Source organism: Leguminivora glycinivorella, chromosome 8, assembly GCF_023078275.1.
Source record: "Leguminivora glycinivorella isolate SPB_JAAS2020 chromosome 8, LegGlyc_1.1, whole genome shotgun sequence".
In the NCBI taxonomy this organism is placed as follows: domain Eukaryota; kingdom Metazoa; phylum Arthropoda; class Insecta; order Lepidoptera; family Tortricidae; genus Leguminivora; species Leguminivora glycinivorella.
The window spans coordinates 21493627-21513537 of NC_062978.1; the positions used below are offsets into that span (position 1 = coordinate 21493627).

The 19911-nt window shown below is 36.2% G+C and overlaps 1 protein-coding gene across 3 annotated transcripts in view; it reads left to right on the plus strand.

Moving 5' to 3' along the window:
• The window catches only part of LOC125228852 (proton-coupled amino acid transporter-like protein pathetic), an 89335-nt gene that overhangs the window by 46771 nt on the left and 22653 nt on the right, over positions 1-19911 (plus strand). For all 3 annotated transcript variants that reach the window (XM_048133546.1, XM_048133547.1, XM_048133548.1), the window contains exons 3-4: positions 13300-13383; positions 14950-15100. In XM_048133546.1, coding sequence (XP_047989503.1) covers positions 13300-13383; positions 14950-15100 — 235 coding nt within the window. The remainder of the gene's footprint in view (positions 1-13299; positions 13384-14949; positions 15101-19911) is intronic.

The following is a 19911-nucleotide window of genomic DNA, read 5'->3' on the forward strand; positions in this document are numbered from 1 at the left end:
CAAATTTTATGCATGTAACATGTCAAAGTAACATCTTTTGATCGTTCTGAAAATAACGAGAAAAGTTGCATTCTATCTACATCTGGGGCAAAGTAATGAAAATTTTTAGTTGCTTTATGTTGACTGGTACTGGTAGAATCGAGTTTTAAAATGGAATAGAATATAAAAAACATTAATAATACACATTATAATAAAACAGAAAGGAATGAAGTGCCACGAAATAGACCGTTGCAGTTTGACAAACACATAAAAAGATGCGGCATTTAAGCGTCTTTTACAATTCCATAAACGTGCATGATCATTCTAAAATTTTATGTGAACCACACAAAACCACAAAAAGTTCCCTTGCTTAAGACGCTACAGGAGCGAAAATGCTAAAATGGAAAGGGGGCTCCCCTTTCAATTTGGAGATTTTAGCTAAATATACTACTGTAATTAGGGCATTTTCGTCATAAAACTGACATAGTTAATTTTTGTTAACAACTTACGCTAATTGGGATGTCCAAAATTCTGAAAATGCTCATTAACAAGATTTACCGAAAAAATTGTCCATTCAGAACAAGTCAGCTAAAATATATTGTGAAAAAATCTTTAAAATCGAGGTTCCACTCCCGACTGTTTCCTCCTTCAAAACTTAATCAATCGTAACGAAATTTGAGAATCTAAATAACAATGAAATAATCTGTATCTGTATATTATTACCAATTTTGAATACCACACCTTTTTGCGCCATAATCAATAAGGCCGTTTAATGTAATTTTTTAATGGGCTCTAGCGTCTTTAAGAATATCAAAAAAATCAAAACGGTTCGGCACAGATAAAAATGATAATAATCTATGTTGAAAAAATCATTGCTCTATCTTCATGAACCAGGGAGGAAATAGTCGAGAGCGTTTGTATGGAGAATTGACCCCTCCTGTATCGTCTTAACAACGACTGTTACGTTCTAGTAACGCCCTTGATATTAAGGGTCGGTTGCACCAAACTACCATCTGTCACCGTTAAAAGGCAACAGGCCCCGTAGCCTGGCATTTCTACGACGCGAAACGAAAACGAAACGCCGCGAAAGGTAGTCTAGCTCTTTCGCGCCAATACGCAAGAGCGATATAGATAGATATCTACGAGCGTTTCGTTTCGTGAGCGTTTGTGCATTGTTCATGTCTGGTCATTTTTCCGTACTCACTAATTGGTTTTAAAAAGCTAGAGCATTTTTTTTTCAACACATTACCTATTAATACCTATTATCAATGTCTGAGCAGAGACACAATGTTTTGCTTGTAATGATACAATATGTATATCATTTTTAGGGTTCCGTAGTCAACTAGGAACCCTTATAGTTTCGCCATGTCTGTCTGTCCGTCCGTCCGTCCGTCCGTCCGCGGATAATCTCAGTAACCGTAAGCACTAGAAAGCTGAAATTTGGTACCAATATGTATATCAATCACGCCAACAAAGTGCAAAAATAAAAAATGGGAAAAAATGTTTTATTAGGGTACCCCCCCTACATGCAAAGTGGGGGCTGATATTTTTTTTCATTCCAACCCCAACGTGTGATATATTGTTGGATAGGTATTTAAAAATGAATAAGGGTTTACTAAAATCATTTTTTGATAATATTAATAGTTTCGGAAATAATCGCTCTTAAAGGAAAAAAAAGTGCGTCCCCCCCCCTCTAACTTTTGAACCATATGTTTAAAAAATATGAAAAAAATCACCAAAGTAGAACTTTGTAAAGACTTTCTAGGAAAATTGTTTTGAACTTGATAGGTTCAGTAGTTTTTGAGAAAAATACGAAAAACTACGGAACCCTACACTGAGCGTGGCCCGACACGCTCTTGGCCGGTTTTTCAAGGCTCATATCCTACAAACATAGCCAAAACAAAACAGGTCAGCCAAACAGATGTAATTTAAAACTGACAAAGGCAAAACCGACTGACACGGATAATACGATCATTATTCAGTTTTCCGGAGAAGGAAAAAATCAATTACGAAGCTTCAATTATAGGGGTTTTTACGCAATATTTTTCGCTGGGGTAGCTCTTGTTTCACAATTTTATTCTTCGGTTGTGCAATGAGTTCTTTTTTAGGGTTCTGTACCTCAAAAAGGAAAAACGGAACCCTTATAGGATCACTCCTGCGTCTGTCTGTCCGTCTGTCATAGCCAATTTTCTCCGAAACTACTGAACCGATTAACTTGAAATTTGGCACGCATGTGTAAACCTGTGACCCAAAGACGGATATGTAATTTAAATTAAGAAAATTTAATTATAGGAGCCACTTTTTGGGGGTAAAAGTGAAAATTAAAAATCATAGTTTCTATAACTATATTGTGAATATCAAATAAAAGAGGTTTTTATAAGTATTTAAATTTTTTTTTAATAATTTTTATTAAGGTATTTTTCAAGTTATTTAAGAAAATAGGCAAAAAATTACCCCCCCCCCCCCCTCCTTATCTCCGAAACTACTAAGCGTAAAATTTTCCAAAAAAATACACGAGATAGTTTTGAATCTATAGATTACAGGAAAACCTATTAGAAATCTACATTAAAGCGTAAGTCAGACTTAAAAGAAAAAAACTCCCATTACGAATTTCACTCAGTGCATTACGTGTCTTTGATAGCCGATGGCGATACTTTAATTAAATTATAATTGGAAACATCATGAATCCAGAAATATCCAGATTACTAGCCCCAATGCAGAAGAGTTCGTCTAGTAATACAGCAATATTTTGTTTATTCTAATAACGTTTACACATGTAGGTATATCATGACCCAGTAATGAAAATTGTAAAAGTACCTACTCTAATATAGTTTATTTTGATTGTAATATCTTATGTAGTGAAATATACTCGTATATCTAGATTTTAAATTGCAATTTTTTAAGAAAAAACTGAGTTTTATAAAGAAATCTAAGTAGCAAAGAAAAAGCAATGCAACTGTTTCTTTGGGTACGTATCACAATGTCTAAAATTAAAAAACCTAACGTTAAATGACCTACGTTCAAAATACCTAAAATCAAAATACCTAATGATTTTAAATACCTAAGCAAGTTACACCTACGCACGAATTACCGAAATTTAAAATACCTATTGGACTAAATACCTAATGTTTGAAATACCAAAAACTATGTCACCTAAATTTTATACACCAACATTTGAAATACCCTATGGTCAAAATACCTAAAATGATTAACCGGTCAAAATACAGAAGTAGTAGTGTAGGTTCCGCGAGCGTAAAAGAGGGTATATTGAAGTATTCATTTTAAGAATAGTATAGTTACGCATAATTTATCTAGGCATATTTTTGTTTGTTCGAATATATGTTGTGCATAAAGGTTTTTCGTCGAATGGTTTTTATGCATAACATTTTTTAGTCGAAATTTATCATGCAGAATTTTTATCATAGCTAATACTACTATTTAGGTGTCCGTGCCTTCGCTTGAACCACTAATGAGATTAACACCTTCATAACTCGGCCCTAATCGAGTGAATTCCTCGACTAGTAGCGCCATCTGGCGCGCCAGTCAAGTACTAGTGTCGCCCGGTTACCAGCGCTCGGCTGCTTTTTCCACAGTACGCTTTTGTAACTCGGCCGAGCAACACGTTTACAAAAGCAAGTCTTAAAAAGTTCGAGAAATTTAAAACATCGAGAAGATTATGATTACTTCTAACTTCGTGATATTCCGCTCGGTGCCTTTGGCCCAGCGACGAGACGCAGTGACCTCCTGTAGGCACCGTCATAAGTACGCGGATAGATATGCCTCACTCACGTGAGACTGACATGGCGTCGTCCCATGAGACGACAGACATCGTCCCGTGAGACGACAGACGTCGTCCTGTGAGACGACAGACGTCGTCCTGTGAGACGACAGACGTCGTCCCGTGAGACGAAAAATATCGTCCCGTTAGACGATAGAGGTTGTCCTGTGAGACGACAGACGTCGTCCTGTGAAACGACAGATGTCGTCCCGTGAGACAACAGACGTCGTCCCGTGAGACGAAAGACGTCGTCCCGTGAGACGACAGGCGTCGTCCCGTGAGACGACATGACGTCGTCCAGTGAGATGACATGGCGTAGTCCCGTGAGACGACAAGCGTCGTCCCGTTAGACGACATGGCGTCGTGCCGTGACACGACAGGCGTCGTCCAATGAGACGACATTGCATTGTCCCGCGAGACGACAGGGTTGTTCCTGTGTGGTGGCATGGAGACGATGAAGAAAATTGACAGCGATGGGACGCAGTGTAATCCTATGCACCGTCATAAAGAATATAAAGGACAAATGCTACGCTCACGTAAGACGAGACAGAGCGACGTCCCGTGAGACGATATAGGTTCGTCCCTTGAAAAGTCATAGCTTCGCCTCGTGAGGTGACAGGACACAAGAGATGTCTTGAAACGACAGATGAGGTCCCTTTAGATAACCTGGCCTATGAAAAGATAGGGCCCACGATCCAATAGGGCATCGCCTCGTGATATGACGAAGGAAATCATTCATTGTGCAGACATGATTCGTCATTAGAGACAACATGAGTAAAGTTGTGCTGTGCGAAAAAGTACACTGTCATATAAATTGACAAGCGTCGCCCCGTAAAAGATTGAACTTTGCAGCGACTTGGAATTTGGATTTCGTTGCCCTATGCGATGATTTACGACATCCTGTGAGAACCCATTGGGTTATTACATGCTATGCACTAATTCACCTTTCGTGTCATGAGACGAGCGTTATGATCGAGGCAAAATGTTGTATTTGTACTCGAATCTCAATGAGATTATGTCGCTTTAAGATCTACTTTGCGGTAATTAGATAGATAGATAGATAGATAAAAACTTTATTGCATAAAAATATCATGCCAAAAAAAAAAAAAAATAATAATAATAATTAAGAACTATAAGAATTAGCACAACTCTTAACTAAACATACTTTGTATAAGGTATTTCTAAACATATATACTTCGTAGAAGGTCTTTCGAATCAGAACCACAGCGTACGTGTTAACCTGAGACATACACAATTACACAGTTTAGTCATTGTCTTATTAGACAAAAATCATCACGTGATGGGTTCCTCCCATAAGTGGGGTCGTTTTAGACAGGTAAAGTGAACGACATCGGCGTCGTCTCAATTGCCTAATTAGCTAATACATAATCAGCGTGGTCACCTGACCAACAGATGAATGATTGTGAGGAATGTCCAAATTTCTCTCACTCGTGAATATCTGAACGACCATAATGATGACGAATGTGTGATCCAATTACTGTAAAGCAACGCCGTTATTGCCAACCTAATTTGTCATGTCAACTTTTAGAATGCTCGTCATGATAGAGGTTTATTACAATATAGCAGGTTTGACGTTGTGAAAATCCACTTCCACATCTAAAAACGTGTGGGTGGAGCTTCGGTAGCAATTAACTAGCACTTTGTTGCCAGATACTAAGCGAATTAAGAAATATACATAATAGTGATGCTAAACAGAATGGAAAACCACTTTATATTACAAAGCCCTTCTTGCCCAATCAGAAAGGGAGAGGGGGCGGTGAAAATACCAATGGGAAAAAGAAAATCCATTAATTTATGCTACTGTTTTACGCTATTCCTAGAGTGCAGATTCTTCTAAATGAATGATTAGAGCTCTAGTCTCATCAACTCACAGGCGTCAATAATTGACGCATGGTCTTGGGTCTTGATACGGACTTTAGAAATGCAGAAGAACCACTCAGGTACTTAGCAAATGTTGACTATTAGCTACAAAATAACTTACCGCAAAGGAAAATTCTTGTACTAGGCTCATTACTCTGTGAAACCTGGATATTAGTCTGTATTTCAGCAAACTTATAGCTGTCCGGCTGAAACGTCTAGTCGGACTAATGGCGGATAATGTTCCAGTATATGTTGTTCAGTATACCGAACTGACAAAAGTATCACTTCTGTAGCAATCGACCCAGTAGAGACTTCTGAACCAATTCATTTAGAAATAAAAAGCTACAGCTCGGAAAGTTTTCTAAGTACGATATATACATATATGTACTACAAATTGACCTCAAACTGCCGTTAATCGACCAACGGTTAGAATACTCAATCATGCATTATTACTAACGTTAGCTAGACCAAGGTTACAGACAATCCTTGAAGAGGTTAATTACAAAGACAACAAACTCGTACCGGAAATCTGACTCCCAAATATATACGATATTTTGTGGATAGTTTGGCAGAATAACTTCAAGGATATGTTATTTAGCACAATAGAATTTTAGTATGCCTTGTTGCATTGTTACTCAGGACGGACTCTCGTCGTAAAAGGATTTGTCGGTTGTCCAGTTCGATGGCGTAATGTTACGAATCCTATGTTTCTATAAATAACTAACGAATTAGATTAAAGAGACGACCGAACAATATTCTCAAACTATTTACAGCGAAGAACTATGGCTTACATCTCTTGACCGAAGTAAATGAAGTTGGTCCTAAACTTAAACAACTACACAAAACAAAGCAAGAAACCGTGTAGGTAAATTGTATTCAAAGTGCTTATTTGTTGTATGAGTATGATATATCGAAAACACTTTAATCTCATTAAAACCAATAGGGCAATACATTTTCCGAGAGAAGCCGATTTTCACAATTTGCTAAGGCACTGAATGTGGAGGCCTGTTTCTGAAATGATAAATTAAACGGAAATTGAAGGATGAATCTCTTTCGATTTTAGACCACATTTTCCTCTTACAAATAAAGAGGCGCTCGCATCCTAAAATTATCGCCCGCTACTGCGGTATTACTAACAGAAAGTTCCCGTTTATTTCATTTGACAAATGTTTTCTAAATAGGTTTCTGGGGCCTAGAGAGATTAACAGAAGTTGCATATTTACAATTAACTTTTGGAACTCCATTAGCGCGTTGTAGGATCGGTACACATTTCCGCAGTTGCTTACTAAGCGCCATTTATTAGAATATTGCGGCGCGACTATTTGTCAGTAACAGAGGAGACGCCACAACTTATTCAAAAAACGGTCCGTAAGGCCAGAGGACGAGTCCCAGTCCCAATTGAATTTAGTGTAAGGAACTAGAAATATGATGTTTATAACATTACTGTGCATAAGACTTAATTTAGAAGACTTCGGACTCCTAATATACCTGACATACAAGAATTTGTTAGGACACTCATAAAAGGGAGCGCAGATTCTAGGCAAAATGGGTTTCTAGTGGTAACAGAAAATTTAAAATTATTGCCGTTTAAATAGATATTGATGAACTATATTTATCAGAAGTAAGGTCTTGAGACCTAAATAAAAAATAAAAGCTCAGCGCTTAAGGTACGCAGTAGGTACTTATAGCTACGATATTTTGACCTATTGGTCTCGAATGACAGGCAAGTGTAAATACCATTGTCATCGTCCGTGGCGCTACATGCTACAGCCGTGCGTACGTACGACTTTTAAGAAAATCCTAATTATATGCCATACGATAAATAAATAATTGTCATCTCGATATAATTGTAGAATCAGGTATTACCTTACATAACAGTTGCATCTTGTTTATGGGAAGTCCCGCTGCATATGGATTTTGGGAAATAAGCAAGAATACAGTAAATATTAACCCGTATGTTTATGTGTATACATCAGTTTATAAAGAACGTGAGACATTTATATTATTCGCACAAAAGAGCAATATAGAATATATTGCTTTGCAATTTGGTGATAAATTACGAAAGTGCTGAAAAGAAAACTATTTACTATCTTAAGCCGATGACTGAATTTTAATTATAAATGGGTAATCGTACATCATTAACCCTTATTTGAATAGTTATCTGTCGTCTTACATTCTTATTAGAATATCGAAATGGACTAAAGAGCCATAAGTCGTAATGTTTTAGAATTACTAGCTCACGAATCGTACAATTTTCCCTTTATAAATTCGGCTAGTCAGCACATAAGTCATAAAAATGATAAGCCTAAAAATATATGCATCACATATTCATAATTATTCAAACACAAATTAAATATTTCAAATATCGAAAAAAGCATACTAGCTAGACATAGTAAAAGACTAAATAAAGTTGACGAGTACAGTGTAGAGAGGATTCCCGCATTAACATTCATGTATATTCATGGAAGTATCAAAGTCAATTTAATTAGAAATAATTGCCTTCATTTGATCTTCGCCTAAGTATGTGTGACTCATTAGATCATTGATTCGTTTCAATCGCTTGTATCCCAAAGATTTTTGCTCAGTTGACCCATTTTAATTTAATAGGAAAAATTTACATAGTTTCCGTTCTCGTAAAGACTTTGAGTAGGAGCTTACCTTTTATTATATGGATCCTTAGCTAATCATGGCCATGGTATTATCAATTCAGTCAGAAGCCGAAAATGTATTATCATCTTATTTGCAGTTTTGCTACCAGTCCAGCAGTAACGCATACATTATCGTAATGTGGGTATACATTACAAATTAACATATGATAGCGTGCAATTTCTCCCAACTCAAGCGTCCATTTCAATTGTTTTGGGCAAATGTATATTTCATATACAGAATTCATAACACATTATGCATTGGTAAATGTTGACATTTGGCAGTGGGCTATGTAAGACAATGTTTAAGCTATGTCAATATTGCTTATTACTCAGTATACTAACAATAATATGTGCATATTGAGAGATACATATAGGCGCATTACTTATGGTACAGTAATCAATTTACATGAAAAATAAAAATTTCAACATAATGTCATAATGCTCACGGCAGTGCTATGATATAATTGTGTATTATAGTTACATGATATAATTATAGTTATGTTAAGCAGAAGAAGACTAGTATCTTGGTGAATTTATAAGACAAAAAACATGTATATGATCTTGTTCTGACTAAGGACTGTTGTAAGGGAAACGTGAGACAAATTTTGCCGACGTTGATGTAACACCCATTGATGAAGGGAAGCTCTTCAGAGTTTGGGTTGCTACAGATATTTTCTCACAAAAATGTTAATGAAATAACAGGTTTTATTTCCGTAAATATTGTAATACCGATCTATTAACTACTGGCTTCCTGTCGGTTTTATGTTATATATAAATTAAGTGATTCACCACCATCATAGAGTCATAATGGATAACTGTGCTGTGCTGTCAGTTTCAACTCATAAAACCTTAGTAGCTAAATTTTGAAACATCCCTTTGTATACCTTCTTATTTCTTATTATGACATTTCTGTATATAAATAAAGTATATCAGTCACAGTACGCCCTAACCAGCGCCGGCAGAGGTTTAAACACGTCTCATTAGTGGTTCAAGCGAAGGCACGGACACCTAAATAGAACCGTTTTTCCCCCGAAGGGTAAAAAACGGATATTTAGGTTCCTGCCGAAGCTTGAACCACCCTTAAGGGCCTTGCCGGCTAAAGGTACTGAGGAAAAAGCAGCCGAGCGCTGGTAACCGGGCGACACTAGTACTTGACTGGCGCGCCAGATGGCGCTACTAGTCGAGGAATTCACTCGATTAGGGCCGAGTTATGAAGGTGTTAATCTCATTAGTGGTTCAAGCTTCGGCAGGAACCTAAATATCCGTTTTTTACCCTTCGGGGGAAAAACGGTTCTATATTGATGTTGCAGTTATAACCTACCCTAACCTAACCGACATTCGTTCATTCTTAACAAAATATTGTATTTCTTGAGGTCGCAGTTCTAACCTAACCTAACCGACTCTCTTGACTGCATTTAGTATGGGTGGTTATTCTGATTTTAAGAAATATGCCAAATATAATTTAGCATGTCAATGTTATTCATAAAAAACGATCGGCGTAAAAAGTATTATGCGAACTTATTTTCGGAAAAAGTAATATTAGTATTATTTTAGATTATGTCAAATAAATCGATTATGCGAAGTTTGTTATGCGAAAATCGTTTCGGACAATTAAAGGTATGCCAAATAGAGGGAGCCCGATTGGTTTAAATCCTATATTAGACTAGGTTTAGGTTAGGTTAGAACTCCGCCCTTACACAACAACTAACGGCTTTTAAAGTAGGTTTAGGTTAGGTTAGAACTGTGACCGCGTGCAAAAATAAACGGTTTACAGATTAGGTTTAGGTTAGGTTAGTACTGTGACCACACACAAAAACAAACAGTTTACAGAGTAGGTTTAGGTTAGGTTAGAACTGCGATCACACAGAAAAGAACGGCTTACAGAGTAGGTTTAGGTTAGGTTAGAACTTTGACCCTACACATCAACGCACGACCTTTAAAATAGGTTTAGGTTAGGTTAGTTGTGACCAAACATAAAAACAAATAATTTACGAATTGTCAAATTTAAGAAAAATTAATAATTGAAATAGGTTTCCAAAATTGAAATAATATTATGCGTAACAAATTTTTCAGTACAGATGGTGTTTTATTTACGCACTAGTGCGATAAGTGGTTCATTTTATGCCAGGTCGAAACTTCGGAGGGCCATCTGTACTGAAAAACGTCGTACGATACACGTGCGAAAAAAAAATTCGTAACTCGTGTCGATTTAAAACACTCCCTTCGGTCATGTTTTAATTTATCGCCACTCGTTTCTAACTTCCTTTTTTACGCACTTCTATCGTAACGTAATGTACTATTATTTAATGTAAAACAAAATGAAATGAAATACTTAGTATTTTATGCAACAGGCGTTTAAAGGAGGTCAAAAAAGACGAATGGCGTGGGTAACAATTTAAGGCGTGCCGAAAATTGTTATTAAGACGCCACGAGTATTTTTTGACTCAGTTAAACACCGTTGCATACAACGACCATGCACTTAGTTTTTAATGTCTCTTAATCTTTTATGTAGGGTTTTAACGATCTATGCACGTCACTGTAAATGACGAATAACAACACGGGAGTAGAAAAAAACACAAAACAAAATACCACGATATAAAGTATACTCGGAATCTACGAAGAAAAAGTCCGTTTAATTTGACTTGTATCGATTATTCTACGATATGAACTGTCGATGAAATGAAATTATTTCAAACGTTGTCTTTGAAATAATATTCGATTAATTGTCTGTCGACGATTCAAGGGTAAACCGATTATTTAAGCCCCATTTATTAGGCATTTTTGCTTTTCGGATTTAATCATTAGGTATTTCAATTTTAGGTATTTTGAACGTAGGTCATTTAACGTTAGTTTTTTTAATTTTAGGTATTTTGAACGTAGGTCATTTAACGTTAGTTTTTTTATTTTAGACATTATAATATGCACCTTTTTAAACTTTAGGTATTTTGAATTTCGGTCGAAACACCATTATGTATTTTGATTTTAGTGATTTTGAACGTTTTTTAACTATAGACATTGTGATACGTACCCGTTTCTTTATTATTACTAACTTACCTAAGCACATAAAGAACAAAGCAATTCAATAAAATGCATTTATATTCGATAATGTTCTAGTAAGGAATAATATTATCTTACTGCAGCGTTCTTGAAAACTTTCTTATCAAGTTTAATACAATTTTTAGGGTTCCGCACCGAAATATTTTAAAAGGTTTTTAATGGTTTGTCTATTCGTCAATTTATCTTTTTTTTTTGTTTAGGGTATTTAAAAACCTATACTTTTACAGTACTTACTTCTTAATCATTTAAATCTGTACTTAAGTATTATTCTTATACATTATATAAGGACGTAGTTAAGTAAAAAAGACCCAAAAAAAAATTTAATTTAATTTAAACTTTCTGTCAATAGTCATTTACTTATTTCAATAGTTTTTTTTTGGTTCGTACCTTTTTCCTTAACAATTTTTTTTTAAATTAGGTACTTAACCAAGATGTATTAATTTATCCGTTGAGTTAAATATGTCACAGACATATTTATCTTTTGCATAAAACGCGTTCTCATTGGAACCATTACTGATTGCTTATAAAATTAGATGATGCAATGAAAACTACGGGTTTCATCACAATTTACTCATTGTATATATTGGGGTTAAATCGTACCAATTAACTAAAGTGCTCGTCAATACGTTGTATTTTGTAGTGTTAAACAAACGGCGACATTTGGTAACCACCGTCAGAGCCATTACTACATTATCATTACTGCTTTTAATATTTTAATTTTATAATAAAATAATTTCATTTGATATTTTACTTTTATAACAAAAAAATAAAAACCTGCAAAAAATGGATCTGGTTACGCCAGAGATTCAGCCCAATGGTCTGAAACTGATGCCTTGTCTTTACGGGTAAAACAATTTCTTCGTCATTCGTTTGTTTAAATCGAGACCGTCTTGTAATTACCCCAGGGACCATGTCGTCGATAATGAAGTATTATTTTTTAAATGTAAAAATGAGAATTAGTCAATATCGTGACAAAAACAGCGTTTTTAATAGCGTAATCGTGACTATTCGTGTTTAACCTAATCATGACTAATATTTTAGCGCCATGAAGCCGAGGCGCGTAGACAAATAGCCAGTAAGTTACGCTCCGTTGAATATCGTAGTTATCTCTGTCTACCGCTCTTCTACATTCGTGTGAGAGAGAGAAATAACGATACGCTATGAAGCGCGAACGACTGGCTTCTTGTCAACGCGCCCTAGGAATACAACGAATTTTATTCTTCTGAGTGGGCAGATAATCTGGCAAACCCATGTCAATCTGTCAGTATCATTGCCGGAATCAAGAGTTCTTAATTAACATTTTCTCCAATTTCCGTAGAGATTTACGAAATAAAGATAATCGTCTTTGTTGTCAGCTTTACTGATGACACGTAATTAAGATATCCTCAATGAAATATTACGTCAGTGAAACAGTAAAGAAAATATTAAATTATGTTACCATAAAAGGCAAAAATAATACGTATGCAATTTTAAACGGGGTCTTTAACAGGAAATAAAACTATTGAAATAGCGCGTAAAATCAATTCATAAAACATCTCCACACCGAACCCTTTTAACTTGATTACGTTCGTGGTTAGCTAGTAACTCGAGTGACGGAGAATTGATTGCAAGTTCATTATACCCGTTGTAAATCATTTCCATTTTAGGTATTTCATGAATTACTATCACGTTTAACGAAAAAAATAATATGGACTATAACAGTTTAGAAAATAATATTAAAAAAACCTTGAGAAACGAAGCGTTAAGTACCCTTCTATTTTTCTTTGATTACCAAACCTTTTCTGTTGTTTCGATGTCTGTGACATATGAAATAGATGTCCATGATATAAGTTACTTATATCGGAAAATCAATCCGCCATGCTTCCCTTAGCTTACGTTTGCCCTTTCGGTCTTGTCGACGGCGTCGGTTTTCTTTTGTCTGCGACTACAATTTATATTATATTGTGTTTGTTACAGAATAGAATTGGCATACAATGGATCACGAGAAGACTTGGATCCTTACGTACCAGCTGACCACAGACCTCTGGCCTCAAACACATCGTAAGTTTCAAATACATATCTAATAGTTATTTGTTATACAAGGGGGCAAAGTTGTATTTTAACGCCGAGTGTGGAATTGAAAAACGAGCAAGTGAAAGGATTCTATAGTTGAACCACGAGCGAAGCGAGTGGTTCGAGAATAGAATCCTGAACTTGCGAGTTTTTTAACACACGAGAAGTAGAATACATTTGCACCCGAGTGTAACACAAAACTTTTCCCCTCACTATAGCGAGGAAACTACAACGCAAAAAATGCGTTTATCACTGCTTCCAGTAGTTCCACAGGTGGTAAATCATCTTTATTTCTAGATTCACCTACTTTTATCAATTTTAAAGCAGTTAATTTGACTTTATTCAAGGTCAAATTACTTTACCCACTAGTGGATAAAATGCGTTTTTACCCGCTGGTATTAAAGGACAAAGCACGTGTTTCCGAGCTAGTGAGGGGAAAATACATAAACTCACTCCTCCCTCGATTCCCAATAGCAGAGCTCATGGTTTACAAGTTTTTAGGTGCCGCTCTTCAGTTTCTTGCTCAAGTTTCTAATGTTCAAATATAATAAGTTTGATTGTAATTCGACCACCGGTCTGGCCTTAGTACTCCTATGTAGTGGTCCTGTCACTGAAGGGGATGGTCCTAACCTCGGAAGATAAGTACGGGAAGTTTGAGACACTTGACCAGGTGGAAGACTTGAAGCAGCATATAAAGTAAAGTGTCAAAGTGAAAATATTCATGTATCAGCCTGGCACAGGCATAGGTGATATAGGATTACTGGATAATTTTTAACCGTTTTGCCTGATCGAGTCTCCAGGACTCAGGCTAATACATTTAAGGGGGCTCCACACATTTTTTATAGATTTTTGTCAAGTTTTAAGTCGAAACTCTTAAATTTCCACTACAGATAGAATTATAAGAGCAACGGCCATCAATTCTTCAATCTTTGATCTCTATTCGTAAGAGCCATATTTTGAAAAAAAAAAAACTTTTTTATGATTTTTTTAAACATAAACACTTTTATCCAAATTTGATTTTAGTGAAGGGTGTTACATACATGAAATCGACATGTTTGGATTCACATTTGACTTTTCTAAAACTTCAAGAGAGATTTAATTTTAAAGTAATTAAAACAAAAGTTATAACCAAAAAAACAGTTATTGAACCTAAAATTGTTCAACTTTGATGGCAAATACCTATCACAGAAACAATGAGCTGTGAAGTAATTATGAGATACTATTTTGTTTAAAGACGATGTTGTTAATATGATAGGGTTTAGAGACTATCATAATATGAGTGGATTCAAATCGAAGGTCATTGGCGCAGGGAACGCCCTTAATTTTATTTGTATAATATTTAACCGAGTCGCTCCCGTTGATCAACAACACAGCATATAAAGAGAACAGCACGGGAAGCATGTGCAGCACAGTACCTACAGTTTTTACACATGAACTTTTGTCGTGAAAAATCATTTTGAGTGGCTGTTAAGCGGCACCAAAAATAGACCCGGGAAAAAAATTCCGATGTTTTATTGTCGCTTGCGTTTCTAACTTTTAAAAAATGGTTTTCAGAACCGTGGGCGCGTTGGCGCATCTCTTAAAAGCTTCTCTGGGATCTGGCGTTTTGGCGATGCCTCTGGCGTTCAAGAACGCTGGGCTACTCGTCGGCTCCATCGGCATGGCGGTCATTGGCTTCATATGTGCACACGCCATACACATACTTGTAAGTCTGATGAATTTCATTGAATATACAGGGTGTATTTTGATAGCGGGTCAGTAAGGACAGCTATGAGATGCCGTAGTCCTACGTGAAAATGGTCTAACGGACCATCCATCGATTTCAAATTGATGAAAAATGGCATTTACAGATTTTGGAAAAAACATACAGGGTGCGAGAAAAAGGGCATTTTTGACAAACTTTTTTTTTGACGCCAATCGATCCTATTCCTATCAAGGATCGAAAGCTTGTATGGGACCAAAAAAAAATTTCCGGCTAGAAAAGTTACAAACTGCGAAAAACTTTGCCCATACAATTTGTATGAATAATTTTTTTTTCCACATGGTGTTTTTATGATGCCAATCGATTCTATTCCTATTCAGTATCGATAATTGTTTAGGCTCAGGCTTGCGGTAATGTACTAAAGAGCCACAAATTGAAGAAAACTTTTTCGATATTTTCCCCATAGTAAAATGTAGCCATTTATTTGTGGGTTTTTAGTGCATTGCCGTGAGTTGACCCCTAAGCAAGTATTGATACTGAATAGGAATGGAATCGATTGGTATCAAAAAAACACCATGCGAAAAAAAAATTATTTCATACAAATTGTATGGGAAAAGTTTTTCGAAATATGCGACTCTCCTAGCCAGAGTATTTTTTTTGGTCCCATACAAGCTTTTGATCCTAGATAGGAATGGGATCGATTGGCGTCAAAAAAAAGTTTGTCAAAAATGCCCTTTTTCTCGCACCCTGTGTATGGTTTATCCAAAATTTGTAAATGCCATTTTTCATCAATTTGAAATCGATGGACGGTCCTCTTAGACCATTTTCACGTAGGACTACGGCATCTCATAGCTGCCCTTACTGACCCGCTATCAAAATACACCGAAAGTTTGAAATAAGGACTGAATAATAATAAGCCTCTAAGGAACACGAGGGGGAAAGTTGGATTGGAGTACAAGTTCTCAGAAATATTTACCGCTTCTGCGGTCTAAACAGAAAGAACTGATAAGTGTTTCGGCTCAATCTCGGTGTAGGGTTCAGTAAATAAATATTATAAGGACCTCTTACGGCCTAGCCACGACAATGGTCTAAGCGCGACAGCGGTGAGCGGCAGCCATACGTGCGAATGAAAAGCCCCATCGCTGTGTCTCGCTCCAATATATGGCTGCCGCTCACCGCTGTCGCGCTTAGACCAATGTCGTGGCTGAGCCGTTAGGGTTTTTCCAAACTTATCGATGTGGTATCGGCTCTAGGCGACCTTAAATCATTCGTTAGTATCAAGACGCTTACGCGTCGTCATCGCTGAACGCATCAGTACGCATGTTCATACTACCGAGCGATTTTTGTCCGGCGAAAGTCGATAGGTTTGGGAAACCCTTACACAGATTGACTGAATCCCACGGTAAGCTCAAGAAGGCTGTCTGCTATGCCGCGGTAAGGGCATTTATTTGTGTGATGAGAATGTTTTCTATTCATATAAGTACTTGTATTTTATATATATCGTTGTCTTAGTACCCACAACATAAACCTTCTTGAGCTTACCGTGGGACTCAATCAATCTGTGTAAGGAAGCCCTATGAAATTAATTTGTTTTGTTTTTGATTTCCATCGTTAGTGCCTAGTGGGACTGCGGACCCCTAAGACCTTTACAAACTTCACGTGAATATCGGAAAAAGAATATAAAAAGTTGTTATTTCTTCCCTGTAGATATCAAAAAGTTTTCACTAAAGTTTACATTACTGTTGCAATCTCTATTTTGCAAATGAGGCTTCATATTTAGTAAGAAAACAGTAAGGGAGTGAATAAAACATAAAACCTAAGAGTTATAATTTTTTTTTCTAAATATTCGTGTCCAGCAAAAACATGAGCAATGCCAACCAAGCAACGTAACAAAATGACTAACCTATGTAAATTATTTTTAAGTTATTTTAAATGAAAGATAGATTTTCCTCTATTCCAATATTTCCAATGTCCAGTACGATAAATGACATAAGTACGTCAAGCAATAAAATAGTAGATAAACACTGTAAGAATTACCTATTAGTGGACGGGATCAAATGTGTTCAAAAGACTTCGCATAATTTAAATTTTAAATTATGTTTTTTTTCCCCTCACTAGCTCGGAAACACGTGTTTTTCCTTTAATACCAGCGGGTAAAAACTCATTTTATCTACTAGTGGGTAAAGTAATGTGACCTTGAATAAAGTCAAATTAACTGCTATAAAATTGATAAAAGTATGTGAATCTAGTAATAAAGATGATTTACCACCTGTGGAACTACTGGAAGCAATGATAAACGCATTTTTTGCGTTGTAGTTTCCTCGCTATAGTGAGGGGAAAAACTCACACTCGGGTGCAAATGTATTTTACTTCTCGTGTGTTAAAAAACTCGCAAGTTCAGGATTCTATTCTCGAACCACTCGCTTCGCTCGTGGTTCAACTATAGAATCCTTTCACTTGCTCGTTTTTCAATTCCACACTCGGCGTTAAAATACAACTTTGCCCCCTTGTATAACAAATAACTATTATTGATCGGAACTAATTACATAGAACCACACTCAAGCGCTGCTTCTGTTCGAATGCCCATCAACAGTTCGTTCTCTTTGACATTTAATTTGTAGAAGATTCTAAATTCAAATCGGGGACTTCTGGAAAAACCATTTGTTTTTTTTTTTCTATTTGCAACCCTAATTCACCGGTTAGGGTTGCTAATAGAAAAAACATATGGTTTTTTTTTTCTAAATTATGAAAACTACATATTCCAAAAAAAAATGTTTTTTTTTTTTAAGCCAGAAAAAAAAACGTTTTTTGCAACCGTTATCATGGTCCTGTAAAGGGTTTCATTCTGCTTATGAAACCCCTTACAATCGTAACTATAGAAAAACTGTAAGTTGATAGCAGTTTAGCAATTCAAGATGTATTTAAGGTGTCATTACGTCACACTGTAAGATTAACAAAACAATTGACGCGTGAAAGTTACCTCACCTCATTGTCTATTGTATAATTTGTATACAGACATGTCCAAGCAAAACAGTCATTCATTTACCAGTATCCATGAATGAAAGAATGATGAAAAGAGAGTGTATGAGGCAAAAATAGAAACCGAAAGTAGAAAAAAAAAGTGTAGCATTGGCGGCATGAAAGTGTCAAATGAAAAATGAGTGACGAAAGGAAAAATTTAAGGTAACAAAAACGGATCCTTGACGATTCCAAACGATTCCATCTAAAAGCCGATATTATCATATGTAGTGAAAAAAGTAGATACTACCTTATCCCGTGATTTTGTCTGAAAGTTTTGGATGAAAATTACATACATTATTTATGTTCGTCATAATATTGCATCCATTTGTGATTAAACCGACATTGCCTACAGCCACGTAATTTGCATTGCATAACGCAACCTCTATTGTTAATTGTCAAATTAAGCTCAAGCGAAACTTGCGCCACAAAATGAGGAAACAATGTACATACATAACACATAACTAGAGTAAAACAAAGCTATTGTGAGGTTTAAACATGAATATATAAGGTTTTATTTTCAATTGTTGTGTTTGCTAATAAAGATGAAACTTTCTAATGTCGCCTCAAACCGCAGACAAATCATAGACTATTGCATATTATGCATTCATGCTTTATCTGCTAGTGCATAGTCATTTTTACTGTATCGGCAACCGATACTTTATTTACATTGAAACTGTCTGTTACAAAGCAAGACTCATAGGTATTTGCGATCAACCACGAGTTTTATGAATCTTCCAATATCTCAAGAAACAAGAATCATGACATTTTCATTAAGGTCAAATTCGCTTAAAGCTCGGCCACACATGCGCGTTTTGAGAGGGTAGGCGGAGTGTTAGCGGAGCGCATTGACTGCTGCGGTGCGCCGGACAAACGCTGGCGTTGCACCCAGCGGACGCCGCGGAACGCCAGCGTTCGTCCGGCGCACCGCTATCATTGCGCTCCGCTGACGCTCCGCTAACGCTACGCTATCAAAACGCTTTATGTGTGGCGGAGGCTTTAATGTGATGTGGTGATGAGATCTCCGATCATCTCTTTTCATTTTGGTGTTGGTTTTAGGGATATTAGAAAATAGTATCTCTTTTACTTTTTAGGTACTTTAATTTTTCTGTTGTATGTCACGTTCATATGATCGATGTGTTTACTCAACAAAGTTGTTAGTTTCAGGACACGAAGTTTTTAGAACATTACACAGAATTATGAAGATCTAAGTTCTAACACGTTTTCTTTAGGTGTATACTTTGGCAATATGATTTAAAGGGATCTATATCGGAATCCCTAAAGTTTTTTGAACTATTTTTACATTGCCTTATATTTTTTGGCATAATGATCATTTGGCCTAATTTAAATGTCCTAATATTGTTTCGCCTAACGCCGTTAAACCCACTTTTTTAGAAGCGATTCGGATTTGTGTGAGGTTACGGTTCTAACCTAACCTAAACCTACCTTTCTAACAGCGAATCGGTTCTGGGTAATGTCATTTTTGGGGCAAAATTTAAATTATGCCAAATGATCGTTAGGCCAAAAGAGCGTTAGGCATTTCATAATTCGGCCAAATGAGTTAGGCCAAGTGATTTTCGAACAAACGTTATTAGGGGTTCCGAGGGAGACCCGATTTGAAGACGTTAAACATTCGTTGGCTGATTTAAACATAATTAATTATTTCAGTAAACTACACAGACATTTTGACTATGCAATATTTTTAGTCAAATGATGAAGTGACCATTTTGACCATGCTGCGCGATTCCTTCGTATCCTAGTTGTTAGGCCACATCACAGTTTGATTGCTTGAAAAT